This window comes from Crassostrea angulata, chromosome 7 (genome assembly GCF_025612915.1).
Source record: "Crassostrea angulata isolate pt1a10 chromosome 7, ASM2561291v2, whole genome shotgun sequence".
Lineage (NCBI taxonomy): Eukaryota > Metazoa > Mollusca > Bivalvia > Ostreida > Ostreidae > Magallana > Magallana angulata.
The window spans coordinates 18800386-18823855 of record NC_069117.1 but is presented as its reverse complement, the minus strand read 5'-3'; the positions used below and the strand labels follow the sequence as shown (position 1 = coordinate 18823855).

General features: G+C 31.8%; 1 protein-coding gene across 1 annotated transcript; it reads right to left on the bottom strand.

Annotated features, from left to right (window-relative positions):
- Positions 1–248: 248 nt before the first annotated feature.
- On the bottom strand, positions 249–12693 carry LOC128192023 (caspase-7-like). The gene is made up of 5 exons (XM_052864420.1): positions 12540–12693; positions 3128–3396; positions 2695–2906; positions 984–1107; positions 249–754 (listed from the first exon to the last, which is right to left on the bottom strand). The coding sequence occupies exons 1-5, from the start codon at positions 12551–12553 to the stop codon at positions 567–569; spliced, it is 807 nt and encodes a 268-aa protein (XP_052720380.1). The 5' UTR covers positions 12554–12693; the 3' UTR covers positions 249–566.
- Between the last annotated feature and the right edge of the window lie 10777 nt (positions 12694–23470).

Below are 23470 nucleotides of genomic sequence, written 5' to 3'. Positions count from 1 at the left end.
TTGTGAGTCAGCAACAGTGTTAAATCTAATCTACAGAAACGTACAAAAAGGCAATAGGCTAATGTAATATCGATATACACATAATGTAAATATACACACATGAGATTTTTAAACATTTTAACAATAAAATGCTTTCTTTGGTAATTCATATTGGACAAAAGTTGGCGACATTGCAGAAAAAAATGCATTACCCGCGTTAGAAATAATCGCTACCTTCATAACCCGCATGAATTATCAAAGAAAACATCTTATATTTACATCTTTTATTTTAACATCTTAATAAATTGATCGTAAAAGTAAGAAAAAGGATCCATATCCATCAAGCATTATGATCGTTTTTTCTCAATATCTGAGTTGTTTTTAACCAAACTTTTTTTTAAACACTTAATCTACACCATATATGTGTACGTTTTGTTAAATTATCCATGCTAATTGCATATATATTATAACATCACCATTATCATACTGCCAACAATTTAATCATTACTTGAGTAATTTACCACACACATATACAAACTGATTGATGGCACATAGGACAACGAACTATGTTATTTTGGGCTTGATTCCTATTGCTTCAGATAAGCTTCTCTGGTAAGAAGAGAGGTCACACAGGGTGTATCCATCCTCATTTGCTCTTCGTTCATGTAATATTCCCAATATAGACCATTCATCCGTGTCAGGAGTATTTGGATCTCCAAGGGTTGTTCAGGTTCCAGGACATATTTTTTTAATCCTTCATTCCAGGTTGTGATAGCTTTTAAATACATTACAAGCTAGTAAACTGACATTATATCAATGAATGCTAAGAGGTTATAAACTTGGTTTAACATTAGGCTAATTGGTTATTTACATCCACTTAACCAGTATCTAATATTAAACCTTATCATGTTTATGCTGCTTATGGATAAAATTACAATGTATGACCATGCAGTATGAATTAATTCATACATGTATGAGAACTACTGAATTTTTTTTAAAATTACCCTGATCTCTTTCACTGGTATATATCAAAAAATCTGCTTCTCGTGGAATTTTTACTGACGGCGCTTGTCTCCCTTGTCTCTCTGGCTGCCCACCCTCCTTTGAGCTACATTCAACTTTTTCCAACTGTAATAGTTTTTCAAATTTCCTGTTAATATCACATTTGGCTGTGGTTTTTTTTTATAAATTTGCATTTTTTGGCGAAATGCGGCTTCCGATAAATCAAGTACATCGCCGAAAAAAAAACATATATCCCCGAGTACCCAAACTCCGTCACCATATGCAGAAAACAGTCCGCGTTTCTCTGCAAATTATTTTTTGCGGTTTTTATCGATTGCAATCACTAAATATAACATGAAACGTTATAATTATAAAATTATTTACAAAAATATTTTTATTATTATTCAAATAAGCCTTCTGAATACGACGTTTATCACACGTGCTATCATAACTTATGAACCTAACTCCGTCACCCACATGATCTATGATACGCCAGGGAATGAAGACACATTAACAATTTAGTTTAAACTCAACTTGTATCTAAGGCAAGTTATAATAAGTAAAATCGGTGTATACAATTTAAATTGTATATCATTTCATCAAAGTGAAATGATCGCCAGAATAAAAAAAATGGTCCTTGTAACAACAATCACAATGACCTTTTCAGAATGTATGGATGTCGTTTGATTTCTGTCCTTACATGTTTCAAATATATCATATCAATAATGAATATATTAATGGTTATATTATCTATTTATTACATTCTTAATAAATGTAGCATATTCTATAATTACCGACACACCGTATCTGTAACCCTGTATAAGGCAAAAATTACGGCATGAGCGATTTGACGTTATCATCAGTGTAGTGCATAAAGGCTATTGCGGACTGAAAAAATGTATTAATAACCTTAATAAAAAATAAATTACATGTGAATGTTTCATTTTGACCTCTCTTAAAATGACTGACCACAGTAAATAATCAAATAGGCCCGCATGTCAGAAATATCGTTATTTTAGTGCACCCGTAAAAAGGTGTTAGCTTATTTCACGCAATTATTGTTGCATAAAATGAACAGGGTGTAATTTTGTTATGTTTGAACACCTTCTTAAATTTAAACGTTGTAAATTGTTGACAATTGATTGAGGATTTTTGACATGCAAAAAATGACGTCATAATCGCACTTGATTTCAAATTGCGAGGAGTTTCCCGAAAGTGACGGAGTTAGGGTAATGACGGAGTTAGGGTGCTATGCGATAGATAGATGCATAAAGGAATGCGCTTAATCAAATCCACGCTAACTTGTTGAAAAATCCTTACCGCCAAATATCGGACACGCCAAATTTAGAACGATTACAATTTATACTGTAGATTAATTATTTTACATGAATACTTACAAATAGTTTTGAAATTCTGATATAACATTAATATTATACATCTTGATCTTAAATATTAACACTCTGTTATGTTTCGTTTTTTATTTGATTTCGTTTCGTTTCGGTAAGTTTCGTTTTGATTTCGTTTATTTTCATTTTGTTTTTATTTTGTTCTGTTTCGTTTTTAGTAGGTTTCGTTTCGGTAGATTTTGTTTCGTTTCGGTAAATTTCGTTTCGTTTCGTTTCATTTCGTTTCGCACTTTACAGGTATCTGATGAATATAGCTTTTGGAAGCGTTTGTATTAACATTAAAATTGAAATGAGGCATTATATTCACCTGTAACATGAATATCTTGGGTTTCAAGCGAAGACCTTTACATTTGTCTCCCTTCAGACATCCTTGAAGTTCAGAAACAGGTAGTTGCATATCTGCTGTTGGATCTTTGGGTGAATGAGTCTCATCATAACAAGTAATTACGCCATCTTGTCCATAAGACAAGACTATGCAAATAAAACAATAGTCATCCTCTAAATCTTCTCTTGCAGCAACTAAATGAAAATGAAAAATTTTAACAACAATAATCATGAGTGAATATAAAAAATTAAGAGAGGGCGGCACAAACAATAAAAATTACTGGCTAGATTTAGTTAATATCTTTTTAATATAAAATATTCAAAACAATGAATTGCAACAAGTACATTGTCATGTACTTTTTAATTATATTCTTTAAAAGAACTGGAAGTGCCCAATTATTTCAATGTATACTTACCATTCTTTAACAAGTCAATAAACTCTTCTTTGGTTTTGTTCTTTTGTTCTTCATCGCCAAGAACTGTGAACCCCAAATCTTTCAATGTCTTAATCAATTCTTTCACCTTCTTATCTTCTTCATCTTTATTTATGGGGCGACAGTCTACACCCTTTTCGGCATCGTCTTCCTTGTCTATGCCTTTTTGAGCATTGTCTACCTTCTTTTTAGCATAAAAGGTCTGATTATTCACAATGAGCACTTTGCCCATGCATTCTTTAGAATCATATCTATAACAAAGAAATAAATATTTTTTTTAAATAGTGTTCAAATAAAATTTTCATTTCCATCTTTAATTCACGTCCTTCTTCCATGTATTTAAGCCAAAATCAAAATACCCAAGCATAAACAACAGAAACCTGCTATATGCTAACATGTATAGCAAACATGTTCTGGGAATAATTCATGGTAGTACATGTAGTGTCAAACAATTTATTACAAGTATAGATGTACTATTTATCTCATACACTTTGATATTTATTATAAAGCTTTTGAGACCAGTCCCTTATAAGACCCGAATTGATTTTTTTCAACGTTTAAAAAATATGATGAAACGTTATGTTATGCGGTTATTGTGAACTTGTGCAATACAATTTAGTACACATTTCGAAAATAAATCTAACGGTTTTAATGTAAAGTTTCACTGAAATAAACCTTAAAATAATTTTTTATCACTAAATAATTTTTCTTAGAGCTTAATCACTTGATTAAATGGAAATACTGACCAGAAGACTTGAATAATTAAATTTATTGAGATACACAAAGTTGCGAATGCTCGTTGGTTTAAATTGACTCGAATGAGGAACATTTGTTGATGTTTTATAAAACGAAACTAGCCTAATGATTCGAAACTGAAAATATTGAATAAGTTGGTGGAAATAGGTCTTGAGAAACATTATTTCGGTAGGTTCTTGTATATAAACACAACCAAGCGTTCTGTTATCATCGCGTCGTCAGTCCTTGATATTTAACGTAATTTGCAGTTTTATAAACTACACAGTGCCGTCGGAAGTAAATTGAAAGTGGAGGGGGGTGGGGGGCTAAACTTTATATCAATTTGTTGTAGTAGATATAGTTATGTTGAAAAACTAGCAAATATTCGAAAATAGGTCACTGAAGCGTTGGAGCGAGAATCACCCGTTTGATAACGCAAAGGTTTATCACACGGGTAGTTTACACCAAAAGTATGAGATAAAAGAAAATATGTAGTACCATCATCATATCATATCAAAATCAATATCATCTATTCTTCTAAAATTACGGACTCAATTTTTTGTGTTTTAACACTGGTTATTTGAGCAAGAGCTGTCAATCGAATTTAGATATTATAAACATTGTACCAAAACTTAATTGTGTCTATCGAGACATTTTTTTCTATTGGCCTTAATTAATTAGTTAACAGCAAAAATAAGTCATAATAATCCATCATTTTAACTAAAGGAGGGAACAATCTTCATGTCCATTAATGTCTCAAAAATAAAAAAGAGTATTATAGAACACATAAAGACTAGTAACAAAGCTACCCCTACGACAGTGCAATAGCAATTTCTTCAAAAGCGGGCATAAGCTTTGAATTCATAAGAGGGAGGGGGGGGGGGTAACGAGAGTTAGAAAATGGGGGGTGGGGGTTAAATGAATTTAACAAGAGTGAAATAAATATTTAAATCATGAAATTAATCTCAGGGAGGGGTTGGGTTTGAAGAACGTCCAACCCGGTGGAGGGACACTCTCTTCCATTGCATAGGTAATTACACATTACAAAGCTCGCCGAGACGAGGCATCACCTTTATGAGACAACCTTAATAATAAATGAAAATCATAGTTAATGATCTTGAATATTCATGGATACTGTAGTGTGGTTGGACAAAATATCGTATATATCATATTTTAAGAATTTGTTTGATAATCATTATTGTAATTTCAAATGGTATTGTAGGATATAATATCTATCAATAGACTACTATTAAATACGATATTGCATTACATGATACTATACAACATTATGTCACATGATATTTAATATGATACAATAGAAAACTATTATATATAATGATACAATTTGATATTATAACATATGATAAGACATCATATCAAAATAAGACTTTGTTTTTTATATTATATTACGGTATTGAATTGTTTTATTCATTATTGTATTTCATTATGTCAAAAAAATCATAACATAATATATGATACAATATAGATTCATACGATACTATATAAATAGTGCCTGTTTGGGAGGGTAACAGTTGAAATTGACACCCCGAGAAAACCATTGTCAACCGACGCGAAGTGGAGGTTGACAATGGTTTTCGAGGGGTGTCAATTTCAACTGTTATCCTCCCAAACAGGCACTATTTATTTTGTTATACTGAATGTCTTTTTTTTTAATTTTTAAGAAAATTTAACTGCTTTTATATAGGAATAACGTGAATTCTACAGCGAACCGTACGCGCATAATTTTCGCGCATGTAACATTTTTTAATGTTACCCGTTGCCAAGTGCGTTGCTAACGCTGAGGGTAATAGTAAATATTATTAACTGCGTCTTAACCAATCAGATTTTAGTATTTAACATGAAAGTATAACAAAATATCATATCACATAATACATTACAATATTGTTACATATGATATTATATTATATGATATAGTATGATATTTTTAATAATTTATGATATTGTATCATTGTATAACATTATATGATTCATTATTGTTTTATATAATACAACAGTGTATTATATCATACAATACTACTTCATAGGAATCATGTTATATCATTTAACATCAATGATTGAGGTAGGAAGTGTTTTAGCATCCTTGATAATGAAGATCAGGCTGAAAGGCTATGTATCTTAAGCTACCTCTGCGACTCAATTATATAGTTAAATCAACCATACATGTTTGAAATGGTACAATTATCTATTAAACATGTGACCTGTTCCTAAAAAAACTAAACTTTCTCCAGCATCTAAAACCTTTGGCTCTGATTCAGCATACACACCTATGGATTGCATCAGAATCACTCAAATCTGATAAAGTTTGAACCAATAATAACTAAGATATGATCATCAGAGGGCATCTGCTCCAAAAACTTTGACCAGCTCTAAAACCTTAACCTCATCCAGCATCCGAAACCTATGGCTCAAAGTCATCATTCAAGCCTGCCAGGCGCATCAGTATTATAAAGTGCATCGTCCATGCAACTTTGGTGAAGATAGGACCAGTATTAACTAAGATATAATCATCAGAAGGCACCTGCTTAAAAACTTTAACCAGCCCCAAAAACCTTAACCTCCTCCAGCATCTAAAATTCATGGCCCAGATTCAGCATTCAAGTCTTTCAAATTCATAAGTAGATCCTGATGCATCAACAATGCAAGTTTGGTGAAGATAGGGCAAGTATTAACTTAGACACAGGACGAAGAATTCTTACTCCTATTGGCAGAGTTACTGTTATTAAAAGTTTGCTTATCCCAAAATTAAACCACTTGTTTATTTCACTGCCTTCTCCAAAAAGGGAGACAATTTTATACCTATATAAATGTATCTTTGAACTTTTGTGGAAATCTAAGGTAGATAATGTTAAGAGATCAATTATAACACAAGACTATTTTTCAGGGGGTATGAAAATGTTTGATATAAACAACTTTATGCCTTCTCATTCTCCTACCTACACATCAAACAAACTCACAAATGTGTTGAAATTTTATTGATCAGAATATGATTATATCCTGATCAAAACATATAAACATTGATGTACATCATCGCTAGTATATACCAATAATTCAAGTAGAACAAAAATCAAAATACTGTAACTGTAAGAAACATATGTTAAAACCAACTGCAACATATATAATATGTAGAGCAGAATATTATGCAAGGTAAACTATGCATTCAAACACATAAGTAAATTATTTATAACACAAACTGATGGCAGAAGGTGGGGGAATAGGCCGTTAAATGTTCATGGATAAAAAGGTTTACAAAATCATATAAACCTTGGGTGGATATTATTACACCATCAATGGACATGATTTTTTACAGAAATTATATGATTTTGGAGACACTTTTATAGTGGAATGCCTACATAAAGAAAACAATGCTTTTTCCGAAAGATGTTCTCTATTCTTCGTCATGTTATATAAAAACGATTAATAACCACCCAACCATTAAAGACAACCTTTTAAATGTTCCAGTATGGTATAATTCCAATATAAAAGTAGCCAAAAAACCAAATTTTTATAAATCCTGGTATAAAAGTGTGGTAAAGGTTGTGCAAGATTTTCTTGATGAGGATTGTAATCTTTTAGTTTTTGATGTATTTAAACGCATATATAACCTCAATGATATATGTTTTATGCAATATAATAGCATTACAACATCAATTTTAAATATTTGAAATTATTATCTATTGACAAGAGTTCTGTCAAAAAAATTCCTAATCCCCGCCAGTTTTTTGTTTTTTTTGCAACCTGTTTTAATATCAGAAAAATGCACTAAAATTATTTACAACTATCTGAACGAGAAAGAGGATGTCCCAACTGCTAAAAATGAATGGAGGGCAGAACTAACTCCATATGGTGTAGATGATATTTCAGTAAATGATGCTTTTAAGATTTGTTTTAAAACAACTCATGGTTTTTCTGTTCAGTGAATACAGTTCAGAATTTACACAGAATTCTTCCAGTTGGGTATTACCTTAAAAAAATTAATATCAAGTCTTTTGACAGCTGTGGGTTTTGTAACAAAAATGTAGAAACCATAGTCGATGGGTTTTTTTCTTGTGATATAATTCATACTCTGTGGAGTGAACTGAGTCTTCATATTTACAGAAAGACTTCTGAAAGGATTGGGTATAATGTATTGAATATCATATTCTCTGAAGTTCCATTGACCAGTCATAACAAATTAATTTTATTATTCTATCTATGAAACAATACTTATTTTCTTGTCTGATGTGGAACAAGGAGCCAACACTGATTGGTTTTCTTGGTCATTTAAAGATAAAATTTAATGTTGAAAGGTATGCTGCAATTTAAAGTTCTAAAGTGCATAAATTTGAAAAACAGTGGGATAGTTGGAAAGAAATATTTGACTGATAACTTTTCTCTTTGTTTCTTGTTTGTTTTATGGTTGTTTTCCTCTTGTGTATTATTAACAATATGGAATTAATGTGACAGACATCTCTATACCAGTTCCAATTGTTTTGTTTTAGTTCTGTGAGTATGAAATTAAATTAAATTCTTTTAGGAGGAAGATTGGGGTACAAAATATTGATTGCCTTAAAGAAAAAATATACATATATTATTCAATGAAAATATAACTTAAATATACCTCCATAGAAACAGACAAAAATATCTTGTGCAAATTAATGGTTTTTCAGACTCATTTTAAGAATGGGGTACCCGCTTTTGAGACAAAGTTACAACTTAAAGGGTACCTGCAGCCCAGCCGATGTGAAACATATGTTAATGAGTTTATTTACCAAAATTAAATGCGAAAAACCGCATCGAAATCGGTTCAAAAATAACGGAGTTACGCCTCTTCAAAGTGGCTATTTTTACCTGCTTTGGGAAATCTAATCAAGAGAAAACTGAATTAGGCGATAACGAGGCTTGAGCGGAAGTGACGTCACGAGGTCAACAGGAGGGAAATTTCCTTACAAAGCTATACAAATTCAATTCGATTTTTTAGCCAAAATGATTGATATAGGTCTGATGTTTTAACGTATCTTGTTATTTTAAGTATTGTAGATCTAGAAATTTGTATCCGTTATTATTTTATTACAATCAGATTTCTTTTTAAAGGATTTTAAAATTTGTTATTCCCGTCACCTTTTTACCGATGAATACGATATCTTAAAACGCTTACATGGGCAAATTTATGTTAATTTTTTTATTACATAATATCCTTTCACACACGAGTGATCCGAGATAATGACACAGGTAAACAGGTAAACTAACGAAGCCACTGCTCCAGACACACGTGTATCTGGGGTATGTATACACAAGGTACACGAGTCCGGTGAACAAAGAGAGGGTTTCAAACCTCTAGACTAGTAAACTGATTTGTGTGTAATTAGCTACTCAATTGTTAAAAGATAAAACAGAAAAATAAATTAGACTGTGTAAAATCAAGCATTCGTCACTTAAAACATGTGTATAGTCAGTCAATCAGTGATTAAAGAATCATGCATGGTACTATTAAATAGTAAAACTAATGTTCGAAGTAAATGCCTTTATTGTTACTTATCTAATCACTTAAATAATGACCATTTACAATTAAGCAATTGATACCTTTTTTATGTGATCAAGTAATCATTTCGGAACTTTATAATTTCTTATTTAATAAAGAGCAACTTTCTTTCGAGCGCTATGGTCAGCAATTAAACGCTTTACAACTCCGTATAGCTTAAATTGTAATACTGACAACGAATCATTATGAAACCTAAATAAACTGGAACATTTTGATAAAGGATGTAAATAAATGTAAAATTAAATTCCATTATCGTATTTTTAAAAGAATACGAGACAGACTTAATCATGCAGCCATCTTGGACGTTCGCCTAGATCCGTTTATAATCCCGTGTTTGTTTGTTAAAGAATGCATACTATTTTGATTGTTATTGGTCCGATATCAATATTATTGAATAATCGGGCGACATCATTTGTAATCTTAGGCCTTATACGAGGAAAAGACCCCGAGTTACCTTTTACGAAATATCATTATCAATATTATTAATCATCTAATAATGTCACTGAGAAATCATTCGAAAGAATGACAATATTAACAAAATATGTTTCTTATAACAATACTGCTTTGATTTATTGTCATTTTGCTACATATGGTGTGCATTTATATGTTAAATGTGTTACACATTTGACGAAATTCATGAAGCAAACAATTGTCCGAATTCGGCATTTTTGTTCGATAAAATACGGGTTAAACTCAAATGACAGTATGATTAGTCATCCATGGTTGATAAGGTTATAAAACAACAGAAAAAAATGTTTACATATCGATAAAACAATGCAAGAAAACGAACAGTTTTCATACGATATTCCTGTTTCTCATACAGCGGCGTTGACCACGTGACGTCACAGTTCAATTCGCGCCAAATCGGCTTGATTCAAAACTCGTTCAGGTGTGAAATCGGGTTTTCCCCAAATATCTCGAAAACTACTAATGCGATCGCTGTAAAATTTTCATGATAATGTTTTTACACATAGATATCCATTATATCAAAAATTGACCGGCACTGCAGGTACCCTTTAATTAAGCAAGCTTTGACCTTTTTTTCAACAAATGGTTGTAGAATAGACACTAATGGCATCATTTTATATTTTTTCATATTTGAAATCTTGAATTTAAGACTGTAGCTGCGCAGTTCAAAGTGATTTCAGAATGCATTGCTTTGTCCTTGTATGCGTAAATTGCATAAAAAAACAACACAGTGAACGTCATATTTATTGCTTTTGTATCTTTTGACAACAGTTTTAGAAAGTTTTGGGCAGAAACAAGCCAGTTCAAGAAATGTTTACATTTTTCATCTCAAATGTAAAAGATGGACGCATGTATATATATATCTTTAAACCAAAATCAATTTTACAACACTTGCGGTAAAAGACAACGTAAAGTCATACTACAAATATTGGCCATGGGTTTCTGGTGAGCAATCGGATGAAACGAAATCAAAAGGTTTATATACAAGAGTGCTAATGCCTAAGTATTTGTCTTGTTAAGCTTTAAGCTATTCAGAATATATCGAATAATATATAATTATTTCTACAATAATGATTTTTTAAAATTTTATACAACTTAGAGTTACTACAGATATCAATATATCTAAATTATTCAAAAAATAAAATTATAATCTAATTAGATTTTAAGTAGGGCCCATTTAAAAAATTGTTTGTTCAACTGAAAATAATTTTTAAAAAAGTCAGCAATAGATTGTATATTCAAATTGAAATATGATACTTATATGATGATTTTGAATTAATATCATTTGAAAATGGCCATATCATCGAATTCGTTTTTACAGGGGCACATGCCAAAATGCGGCGTGCCCTTATTTTTTCTTAAATTTTTAAAGAAAAGTACTGTGCAAACTCCAAAAAAAAGTTATGTACATCATTTCGAGGTTGATTTATGAAACAAAACAACTACATGTATTAGAGTGTGCTGAACGTTTTTGAATGATAAAATACCTCAAAACTTTAGCACGGGGACGGTTTTACTTTTTTAAATACAAGTTTTCGTAATTAGATAATCAAATGACGTAAATAAAACAAATGACGCTACATCAGATTTTACCAAACTATGTCGTTTTGCCTGCAAAAGAGCAGTACCGCAGTTACCGTAAAATCTTTAAAAGTTTTTCACTTTAAAAGTAATACTAACAATGTAACTGAGTTTTGATGTGTTCTTTGTTAACATTTGGCGTTTTGTTAATGACATCAATTTATGATTGTTGATTTGATTTGAACATATTCTATTGTGTAATTACACAAGAGGATTGGAAAGAAGTTCTTACAACTTATGTGTTCCTCTCCTAATGATGTAATACATACAATATACACAATTATCATTTTCATATTACATCTTACTTATATTTATTAACTTTATAATAGTAATATTCATAAATATGCATTTACAAAGTATTTGCAAATATGTAATAAATAGTGTTCACATACAGTATGAAATAGCATAAACGATATATGATTGGTTAATAAGTATCAGCCGTACATGTAAATACTTCACTGACGAAATCGTTTATCAGGGGAAAAACTATGCCTAGAGGTGTTGTTCGGTGCACCTAAGAACTAAGAAATACGGTAGAGATTGACATGATTGTAAAGTTGAAGTTACTAAATTATGAACCAAAACCTTAAAATCAACTAAAACTGGAGCGAGTTTATGGAATTCGATATATTTCAGTCAACTGTCAGATGCCATCTGCATATACTGTCACTGTTTACAGCTACTGTCGACTACTTACTGTCATGTATATGTATGAAAGATTTTTCGCGAATGCAAAGATGGCTAAAAAGATGTCATGTCAAAGACATACATGTTTTGAATTTGATTTTAACAAATTTTAATATTAATGTAATCTTTTGATATTTTAAGAGAGATTTTTTACTCTGTTGGAGAACATTAAAAAAGTGTTATTCAAAAATTGCTATATCATCAACTTCATATTTGGAGTATATAAAAGTGCATGCTTTTTTTATCATCAATTTTGTACAAAATCTTAGGCACCCCTCATTAATTAGATTGATATAACTGTGTCCTGGGACAAACCCAAAAGTTACGATTTTAATGAATTTGACATATAAAAACAAAATCTACCCGCTCTGCAATTTTACATACCTTGGTACTGGCATTTCCAAAAGGGATTACCAAATGTTCTACTTCCAGTTTCACGTTGATCTCAGAGCAATCGGCAACCTCTGGCTAACTCCAGTGGAGGGTGTTGCTATTTAAACGCGGAACGGAAAATGTTATATAATGTTGTTTACTTCATATACTTGTTAATCACGTTAAAAACACTGTACTTTATGTAATTTTTAAGTATTTTTAAAGAGATTATCAATATGGGTTTTTCTACTCAGGAAATATATAATTTCCTCAAAATTAACAGTACGTGCTATTTTGCATTCCCTCACCAGAGGTCGTGCTACACAAGCTTCGCTTACACCATCTTTGCTAGCCAAGGGTGACAATCCACCTCTCTCTCCAGGATGGAATACAATAAGTGATTTAGTTTCAGTAAGATATTTTTACACTATTTAAACGGAAACAAATTGTTACAATAGAGTTATAAGACCAGTCAGTCGATGAAATACAGAGATCCAAAAGAGAGATCAAGAAATGGTTCTCTGAACTATTCATGCAATGCATGCATTCTCTGATTCTTTTTATACATGTTACAGTATTGGAACTGGTTCAAAATGATCAACCACTTACTGTAAATATTGTTTCAACACTAAAAAAACCCAATGCTTTAGCACCTGACTTTGAATAGCTTTATCGTTCACAGCTGGTAATAGAATAAAAACATTTATTGCCAACAAGATCTACTTCTGTTTTGATTGCATACAAAATGAATATACAAGTACAGTGACGTGCCATAATTAATTGAGGCAACTTTTTGGCCACATTTTCGTGTTATCAATTTTAGCTTCTTTGGTATTTTCTGAAGTTGAAATTCCATATTTTATATCAAGTGTGGTTTTGATGGGATGGATCTAAATCACAACTTCTCAGACGTCCTTTACGGCAGGCTTGAAAAAGCACCTCAAATGTATTACGTCAATAATATACACTAAAATATACCACAGAAGCGACAAACAAGACTCTCTAGCCGATACTAGTACTTATTTTAGGGAGAAGCGACTCTATGTTAATACATTCGAGCTCTGTCGGAAGGCCCGAGAAATTGCGATTGAATGGATCTACTAAAATTGTAAAAATTCCCTGCATCACCTCTTTGACAGAGTTGGTCATCGGCTGGTCATGAGCTTTAGGGAAGCCAATGATTTTTACAGTGGCCAGAATCGTCGAAATGAGTACATAAATTGGAGATACCTGTTTTATTTTAATCCTGACTTTGAGTTTTCTTTGATGCCAATGCACAAATTTGGGAGACCCGACCCACAAATTGCAGATAGTATATCTTGGATTTTCAAGATAAAATCCAACATTGCTGATATAAAATTTATATGAGCGGGATAGCTACAAAAACGCAACATGTGGTTGAAATAGATACGTTGAATTTATGATATGACCAAACTATGTACTATGATGTATGTGACATACTAATACTATTCTTGAGAACTTGAGAAGATTTTGCAAAAACCCCGTCATGTTCGTTTACGAAAAACTATTATGTGGTACTATCTGTTAGACAATAAAAAGACACTCAATAAAAATAATGAAAGAGTTTACTTTAAAAAATGTTTTTATACCATACAGAATAGGATTTCAAAGGTAGTAATGAAAAAAAACACCGGAAAGGACAGGGGGAATGATGCAAAAACCGAGTAACTTCATATTGAGATTGAAATGAAAGAAGAAAAATATTTCAAAAAGAAGAGACATTCATTAAAATATAAATTAGAAAAACTTTAAAACAGAAAACTACAGAAAGCCGCAAAAAATACAAAAGAATACAAAAGAAATCAAATGTAAGAAATAAGACAGGGGGAGATGAAAGCGGAAACAATCCCAGACCAGAGACACCAACTACTCTGTTCACTACTGCAAAAAAAGGAACAACATTTATAAAAAGAATCGTGTTTCAATATTGTGATATTGAATGGCTGAATTGGGTTTTTTTTTCGGACGACGGGCTGTTTGTTCAGACGAATAATCTGATTATTTGGACGAATTACATACTTACACATCATTTCTTTCAGAGTGTATTTTTCAGCACAGATTCATTCTTTAAAATACCACATGAATGCATATTTGTTATTTGGGTAGAGAAAAAGCATCATTTTAATGAAAATTAAGGTGCTACTTGAAATCATACAGAACATACATGTCTGTATCTGACGTTCATCAGTCATCCTCAAAGTTGTTCTTCACACGGGTTGCATGGTGATTCTTATGTCCACAACGCTTTTCTTCGCGAAAAGATTTTATTGTCCAGAGTAATACATTTCATACTGTTGCACGCCATGACACAAGAATAATCTCATTACGTAAAAATTGAGATTCTTATTATAGCTCGCTACAGCGAGATTATAAAATTGTTATAATAAGATTTTTTGTTAAGAGCAACTAAATAGACAAATATTGGCATATATATATATAACTGCTTGTCCTTTTATTCTTATGTGGTATATCTATATACATTCATGTAATATATTTTGTTATGCTTGTCTTGCTTAATATTGTATCATAAGACTTCAACTTAAAGATCTTTTTTTCAAAATCAAAAGCAAAATCAACAAAAACTAGTAATATTATTATACGGGGCCAAACATTAATTTAACCAATTGACCGAAAGACATCAAATGACGAAACAATTTAAAAAAGAATACTGCTACATCTTATCTGAAACCAGCGTTTGATGAGGTTTTCATAATTATCCAAAACTGCAAAAGTGGTCATTCTCCTTCGCTGCCCGTAAAACACAATACAACAATCATGATTGTGACTTTGTATCTGTGACAAAGTTGCGTATGACGTCACCTAAAGAAGATTGATGGTATGGCCACTTTGGACTTTAATGATCTTTTTGATCTGAAGAGCTCTGCAACTAGATATATGAAAATGTTCCGATATTTCGATTATTTCTTTTCTAAAGTATAATATAATCAATAGCAAATGTATCTCACATGAAATCTGAATGAGGATCTGATGAGTTAGTTGTTGACGAGCAAGTTTCTTATAATAATTTTTTTTAAACATTGATTTATTCCTATCTAAAAGCTTTTAAAGGGTCAATAAATCCCTGGAATTTTAAATAAAAAGTGTTCACTAGTATTATAATTTGTAAAGAAAAATTGTTTTACAATGCCGGGAAATGCTCACACAAATTGCATTTTTGTAGATCCTAATATATTGTTCAAGCACCTCTGTGACGTCATAATTGTTAAAAAGTATTACAGATACCTGTCCCAAGTTATTGCTTCCATCACTTTTGATGATTTTTAATAAAAAAAAAACACATACCTGTGAAAGAATTACAGTTGAAATCGATAAAAGCGAATATATCCAAAATATCTTCATTGAACAATTATCATTTTTTACTCATAAAAGTTCACAGGAACGAAAACAAATTTCTTATCGAGATTTATAATGGGAAATGCTTACATCTTTTCTCCATTCGGAAGTACTCGGGATTCCTTGCGCAATTTTTCAACGTTATCATCCGGGCTTATTAATGGCTGATACAATACAAAATCCCGTATACTTTCTATTTTTGGATGTGTATTGAAACCTGAAGCGATAGAGGGGGCGTTCAAAACAGATAATCTGGACATTTTTCATATTAATGGATAAACGTAGTCAGAGCACAAAGGTATTTATGATTATCGAAATATCAAGCAAAAAAAAAGATGGAAACAAAAACTCGGGACAGGTTATAGTTCTATTTTTATGTTTTCAAAGAAGAGGTCAACAATATATTGTATTGCAATTTATGAGAGACCGAATGGTTCGTGAAGGATATTTTTAAAGACCGAGATCTTTTGAGAACTGGTTTGTCCCCACATAAAACTTCATATAATTGATAATATATTGAATAACCCTTCCCAGTCTCGATTCTACCGACTTCTTCCTGAAATTGACCCGTCTTTCCGGTCAACGTTTTTCCCTTCCCATCAGAACTGAAACGACTAACTGAAGGACAAGCTAACCTCTATTGTCTTCATATTAATACGATTATTATAAATTCACAATTTAAAACAAACCTTGTGACTTGTGTCTACTCTACCTTCTGACCTCAATAGTATGACTGTTTGACACAATTTCTTTCAAACTACAATTTTAAAAGCACGCGCACAAATTTCTTTTAATATGCTAGATAATGCAGTAACAATCCTATTAGTAAGCAATGCGTTACGATCTACAGATCTACACATATTAGTAAATGGTTTCAATCATTCAGATTAAACAATTATGGAGAGTAATTTGTTTATGGGCATTAATATTGGAACATCTCATTGTAAAGAAAGTGAAGAAAGTGAAACATACTCTAGGATTTGTAAAGTTTCATCAATCCACCCAGACAGTAATCACTTTAATTTTAAAGGCGTAAGATTTTAAATGAAACTGATGACAAAATATGTATGCACTTTCATATACTCCGAATTCGAATTCGATGATATAGCAATTTTTTATAAAACCTTTTTTAATGTTCTCCAACACAGTAGAGGGTTTTTGAGAGATTACAATAAAATGTGTTCAAATCAAATCAAATACATATATGTTTTAAACACGACATCTTTTTCATGTTTTTGGTCATCTTTGCACGCGCGAAGAATCTATCATACACATACATGACAGTAAGTAGTTAACAGTAGGCTTTCAACAGTGACAGTATACAGCTGGCACCTGGCAATCGGTTTTTAGAACGCAGTTCGCAGTTCGCAATTGAATAGTGAACTGCGTTCTATAGAACGCAGTTCGCAATTCAAAATTTAGTGCGATTGAATAGTGAACTGCGTTCTATCTAGAATGCAGTTCGCAATTCAAAATTTAGAATTCATATTTGGGGCCCGCTTGCCTTATATGCAATTGAATAGTGAACTGCGTTCTATAGAACGTAGTTCGCAATTCAAAATTTAGTGCGATTGAATAGTGAACTGCGTTCTATAGAACGCAGTTCACTATTCAATTGCATATAAGGCAAGCGGGCCCCAAATATGAATTCTAGATTTTGAATTGCGAACTGCGTTCTAGATAGAACGCAGTTCACTATTCAATCGCACTAAATTTTGAATTGCGAACTGCGTTCTATAGAACGCAGTTAACTATTCAATTGCATATAAGGCAAGCGGGCCCCAAATATGAATTCTAAATTTTGAATTGCGAACTGTGTTCTATAGAACGCAGTTCACTATTCAATCGCACTCAATTTTGAATTGCGAACTGCGTTCTATAGAACGCAGTTCACTATTCAATTGCGAACTGCGAACTGCGTTCTAAAAACCGATTGCCCTGGCACCTGACGGTTGGCTGAAATGTACATGTATCGAATTCCATAAATCCGTCCAATTTTTGCTGAAGTTTGGTTCGAAACAGGTTTTAAAGTCGTTACAGTGTCTATCGTAGCAACAACTCTGGGTCCAGTTTTTCTTTTCCTGCGTAAGATTTTGTCAGTAAGGTGTCCATGAATGATACATTTCAACTCTATATTCTTATTTATTCTGCTGCTAACAAAAAAAAATATTTGTTCCGTAGAAGAGAAAATACGTTAAACAGTTTATGCACAGTAAGTGACCGTCATGTACTATAATATTTTGCTAGCGCTATTTTGTATGTCAAAAAAAAAGAAAAGATCTACCAAAAATTTTAATATATTAAAATTTTTTTATCTGCACTGGTCATTACATGTATCTGCTTGTTCCGAATTTCAAACTTGTTTTTTAATCCAAAGTACTTTTTTATGTGTTAAATGCCTATGCAGATTTATTTACAGCTATTAAGTATTTTTTTATATTTCTATTGCATTCACTCCTGTAATAACTGCAATAGGATATGCATTCACGTTTAAAATCCGACCAAATATGGAGAAGTGCCGAATGTCAAATGTGCACTGACTCCTCCATTTACTAACACATAGGATAATATCAAATTTCACTTCAAATAAATGATGCAAAGAAATTATATATAAATGTAAGGAACAGCTAAAAACATGGGTTTTTGTTCATGATATTTGCAATCAATGCCACCAAGAAATCAAGTAACCTGCACAGTCTTGGATGTCACGTACACTCAAACATTGCTTGTGGATGCTTTTATTTTTTTTTAATACAAATAACATAAGCCAAACATAGGAAATCGAAAAATGTTCGTTTTGTAATGCATAAAAGCTACAAATATATAACAGTATTCGTTGTCAATTACTTTTTATCATGCCCAATGAGTGTTAGGATGTTTTGGCAACATATATCAAGCTGCATATAAAATTATCATAATTGACAAGGTTCAATATCTTACCCTGTTTTTATAAAATTTGAAATCTAAAACAACAGACTAGATATTATACAGTAAAACTCGTTTAGTACGAACACGAATATAGTGAATTAACGGAAACAGCGAAGTTTTTTTTGAGTCCCCGGCAAAATTTTCAAATAATCTTGGCAAAATTATATGGTTAAAAAGAATTCGGATATAACGAACTGATTTTGAGTCCCGTGTAGGGATGAAAATTTAAAAACTAATAATCTAATAAAATATATAGCAAATTCCTTTACAGTTCAAATATTTTTCACTACTATATAACATAATAGTTTTATAAATTTATTTTCACATATTTTTTTCAATTTACAATCCAGTTATTAAACTTACAGGTATCAAAAGAAAGTATTTTCATTCTAAACCTCAATTAGCAAAAACTGCAGTTTGGTGAGAGAAAACATGTAGATAGTGAATTTGCTAAAGTTATTATTACGAGTTGTTTATACGGATATAACAAATTACGGATATAACGAAGTAAATCCACTGGTCCCTACCACTTTGCTATAACCGAGTTTTACTGTATTTTCAACATCTTGAATGATATCTGAATAAATAGCATAGTGTTAAACAATAGTAATTCATGGTGCTTCTTGAGCAATCGGTGGTTCGCGTTTCTCACACTGGTTATAAAATTATTTTTGCATAGAAATTAATAAGAGGTCACTGTTTGATGATTGAGGATAGGTTAGATTGTGAAAAATCGGGACCAATAAAAATATAAAACTCTTAAGGACAAAAACACTTTTCATAACAAGAGGCCCTGGAGCCACACTGCTCACCTGAGTAACAATTGCCTTAACTCTGATCAAATAAGCATTACAGTATCCAAATCAAAATCAAAATCAAATATCTTGACAACGAAGTACAGAAAAAAATCTAGCAATTTCTATCCACACATTTTATGGTAAATATCAAGCCCCTTTTGTTGTTGTACCTGTAAGAAAAATTTTCTCTATTCCTATATACCCCCACCCCACTTTTCTCTTGGGAATTATGGTTTGATTAAACTTTAATCTGCACAACCCGTGTTTTCACACAAGTTACTGCTTTTTGAACTAAGAACTTTCCCAGAATATTTTTAAAGATTTCCACTATATATTCCTATGTAAAAATTCATCCCCATTGTGGCCCCGCCCTACCCCAGGGACCATGATTTAAAGAAACTTGAGTCTGCATTATCTGAAGATGCTTCCATTACAATTTCAGCTTTTCTGGACTAATAGTTTTTGGGAAGAAGATATTTAAATATTTTCTCTATACATTCTCATGTAAAAATCCATCCCCCCATTGTGGCCCCACCCTACCCACGGGGACCATGATTTGAACAAATTTGAATCTACACTAACTGAGGATATCTCCAAGTTTAAGCTTTTCTGGCCAGTTGGTTTTAGAGAAGAATATTTTTAAAGATTTTCTCTATACATTCTTATGTAAAAATCAATCCCCCCATTGTGGCCCCACCCTACTTCTGGAGACCATGATTTAAACAAACTTGAATCTGCACTACCTGATGATGCTTCCATAAAAAACAGCTTTTCTGGCCTAATAGTTTTTGAGAAGAAGATTTTTGAAAAATACCAACAATTTTTCAATAATTCTATATTATCTCCCCTTTAAAGAGGGTGTAGCCCATCATTTGAACAAAATTGAATCCCCTTCAGCCAGAGATGCTTTGTGCCAAGTTTGGTTGAAATCTGCCCAGTGGTTCAGGAGAAGAAGATGAAAATGTGAAAAGTTTACAGCAACGCCAACGACAACGCTAAAACCAACGCAAACGACGACAGACAATGGACAAATTTTGATCAGAAAAGCTCACAATTTATAAAAAATCAAATCCTCTTGAATAAACATTATTGCTTGAGACAAATTTGATGATCAGAAGAAACTTAATGACTTCATGATCAAGCACAGATATTATAGCATTAATAATAAATAACACTTGTAGCTAGATAAAAATATACCAGGAAATGTTACCTTACTTCAGCAAGAAACCAGAGATTACAAGTACACGTGTAAAGTCCATACAACAAAACAACAATCATAAATTGATGTCAGTAAAGCCTATGAATATTTCGTCAACAAAACAGCAAATTTTAATACAAAAAAGAACGCATCAAAAATCAATTACATTATATTAACACAAATACTATGATAGTAAGCAACATTTTAAATCTAAATTACAGAAAAGTACAAGTAAGGCAATAGGCTAATATAATAGATTTACATTCATATAATGTACATATGTAATGAGACAAATTGTTACAATAGAACTAAATTTTAAAAAATCAGGGAAAAGGAAAACAACCAAGAGGATCATAATATCTTGCATGCACCACCCGCCGCCCCCACCCCACCCCACCCCCTCCTATGAGGGTACAAGGCTAATTGGTAGTCAAATTGAGCTTGTGTGAAACAAAGACTAGTCAACTGATTAAATACAGAGACCCAAAAGGGAGATCAAGAATGGTTCTCGGAATTATTCATGCATGCATGCAAAGAAACCAACAACTGTATTTAAAAAAATAATAAAATACATTTCACATATGTCATTGGACTATATATATCTGAAATCAGTTTGTAAATTTCATTGATGCATATATACATGTATATCATTGAAGCAATATGATTGTGTTTTCTCAATATCCAAGTTCTAAATAGCTGGTTTTCATATTTTTATCATATTAACAATTGAATAACAATTTAATGAATGTGAGCTTTTTATAAACCTGTAATGTAAATCATATAAGTGTATGTTTTGTTACAGTAATTCAAACTTAATTCAACTGTAATATTACATCATCATTATCATGTTGCCAATGATTTAATCATTTTATGAGTAATCTATCACACACAGATACAAACTGGTTGATAGTACATGTATCTTAGAGACAACAAACTATGTTACTTTGTGCTTGGCTCCTCTTTCTTCAGATAAGCTTCTCTGGTAAGAAGAGAGGTCACACAAGGTGTATCCACTCTCATTCCTTCATTGCTGTAATATTCCCAATATAGACGGTTCATCCGTGTCAGGAGTGTTTGGATCTCTAAGGGTTGTTTAGGTTTCTTGACATATTCTTTCAATCCTTCATTCCAGGTTGTGATAGCTTTTAAATACATTACAAACTAATTAACTGATATTATCTCAATGGCTTTATTTGTGTGAAATTTTTTTTTCTTTACCGGGATTGCAATGTCTAACAATTATCAGAGGATTTTCAGTATCATGACGAAGTCAGAGGCTCGTAACATAAAGGATACTTAAGTCTAAGACAGTGCTTAATTAAGTAAGACTTATGTACATTCTGAGACATAAGAGTGCTTAGCTAAGACAATTGCCCCAAAACCTAGGCGGTCATAAAAGAGGTTAATTTCAATTCAGCATTTGAATACAGTGTATTAATCACATATTTACACAAAATCAATACTATAATTTTTGCCAACATAAAAGTTTCGATTTAATTGATATAAAAATTTTAACAGTGGTTGTAATGGGCTGTAACAGTTTCCATATAGTATGCAACTGGGCTGCTGAACAGGTTGTAATCATATAATAGTCAGTTTAAAAGAAGTAACCATAAGTATATGTAAACTCACAAAACTTGAGAAATTAAAAAAGGATGTTTGAGGACAGAAAAACCCTTAGTGATTTTAAAGACGACAATTGCCCCATTTCATTACAATGAATATCGACTTAATGAAGACATTATACTCAGAGTATGTAAATTGCCATATTGGGGAGGTAAGATGTAGAACAAAAGAAATAAAGAAATCCACTACTGAGTACTGTATATTATTCCTTCAAGTTCTAAGGGCATAGCAATATTACGCTACAGGCAGTCTTTGAGAACAACTAGTGAATAATCCACAAAAAAAGTGACAAAAATAGACTGAATACATTGCCTATGATCCATCGCTTTGATCTTTTTTTTAAAAAAATTAGGTACATGTGTATGTATACTCATGCAACCTTGAATTTTGTGTCTGTATATTTACATCTACCCCCATTTAATATCAATGATATCAAAAATTATCAAGCTATTAACATTTGACAATGATTTTATTACCAATGCATTCAAAATCGACCCAAAAAATGAAAAATTTGGTTTTTACTTTTTAACATTAGCATGACTTAGCTAAGATATTGTTAAGTTTGCTTTATGTTTCTGAATAAGACATATTTAAGCAGGACCTAAGTGGGTCCGAAGATTCCGCCCAAGTCCTACTTATGACCCTACTTAAGTCAAAATATTAGCATGCCTCATGTTACGAGCCCAAGATGTTGATTACATTACAATACAATGTATACAAAGATAGTTTTTATACCTATATATTTTTAAACATGATTTAACAATTGGCTAAATATTTTTCATCCACTATTAAAGTATCTACTTTTAAATCTGATTGAGTTCATATACTGCTTGTGAAAAAAATCAATCTATGACCATGCAGTATGAAGTAATTTATCCTTGTAGTTGTACAAGTACTACTGATTTTCTGAAGATTACCTCTTTCTCTTACACATGTATATGTCAGAAAATCTGCTTCTCTTGGGATTTTCACTGGCTTGGGTGCTTGTGTTCCTGTTTGATGAACTGTATCCCTAGAGT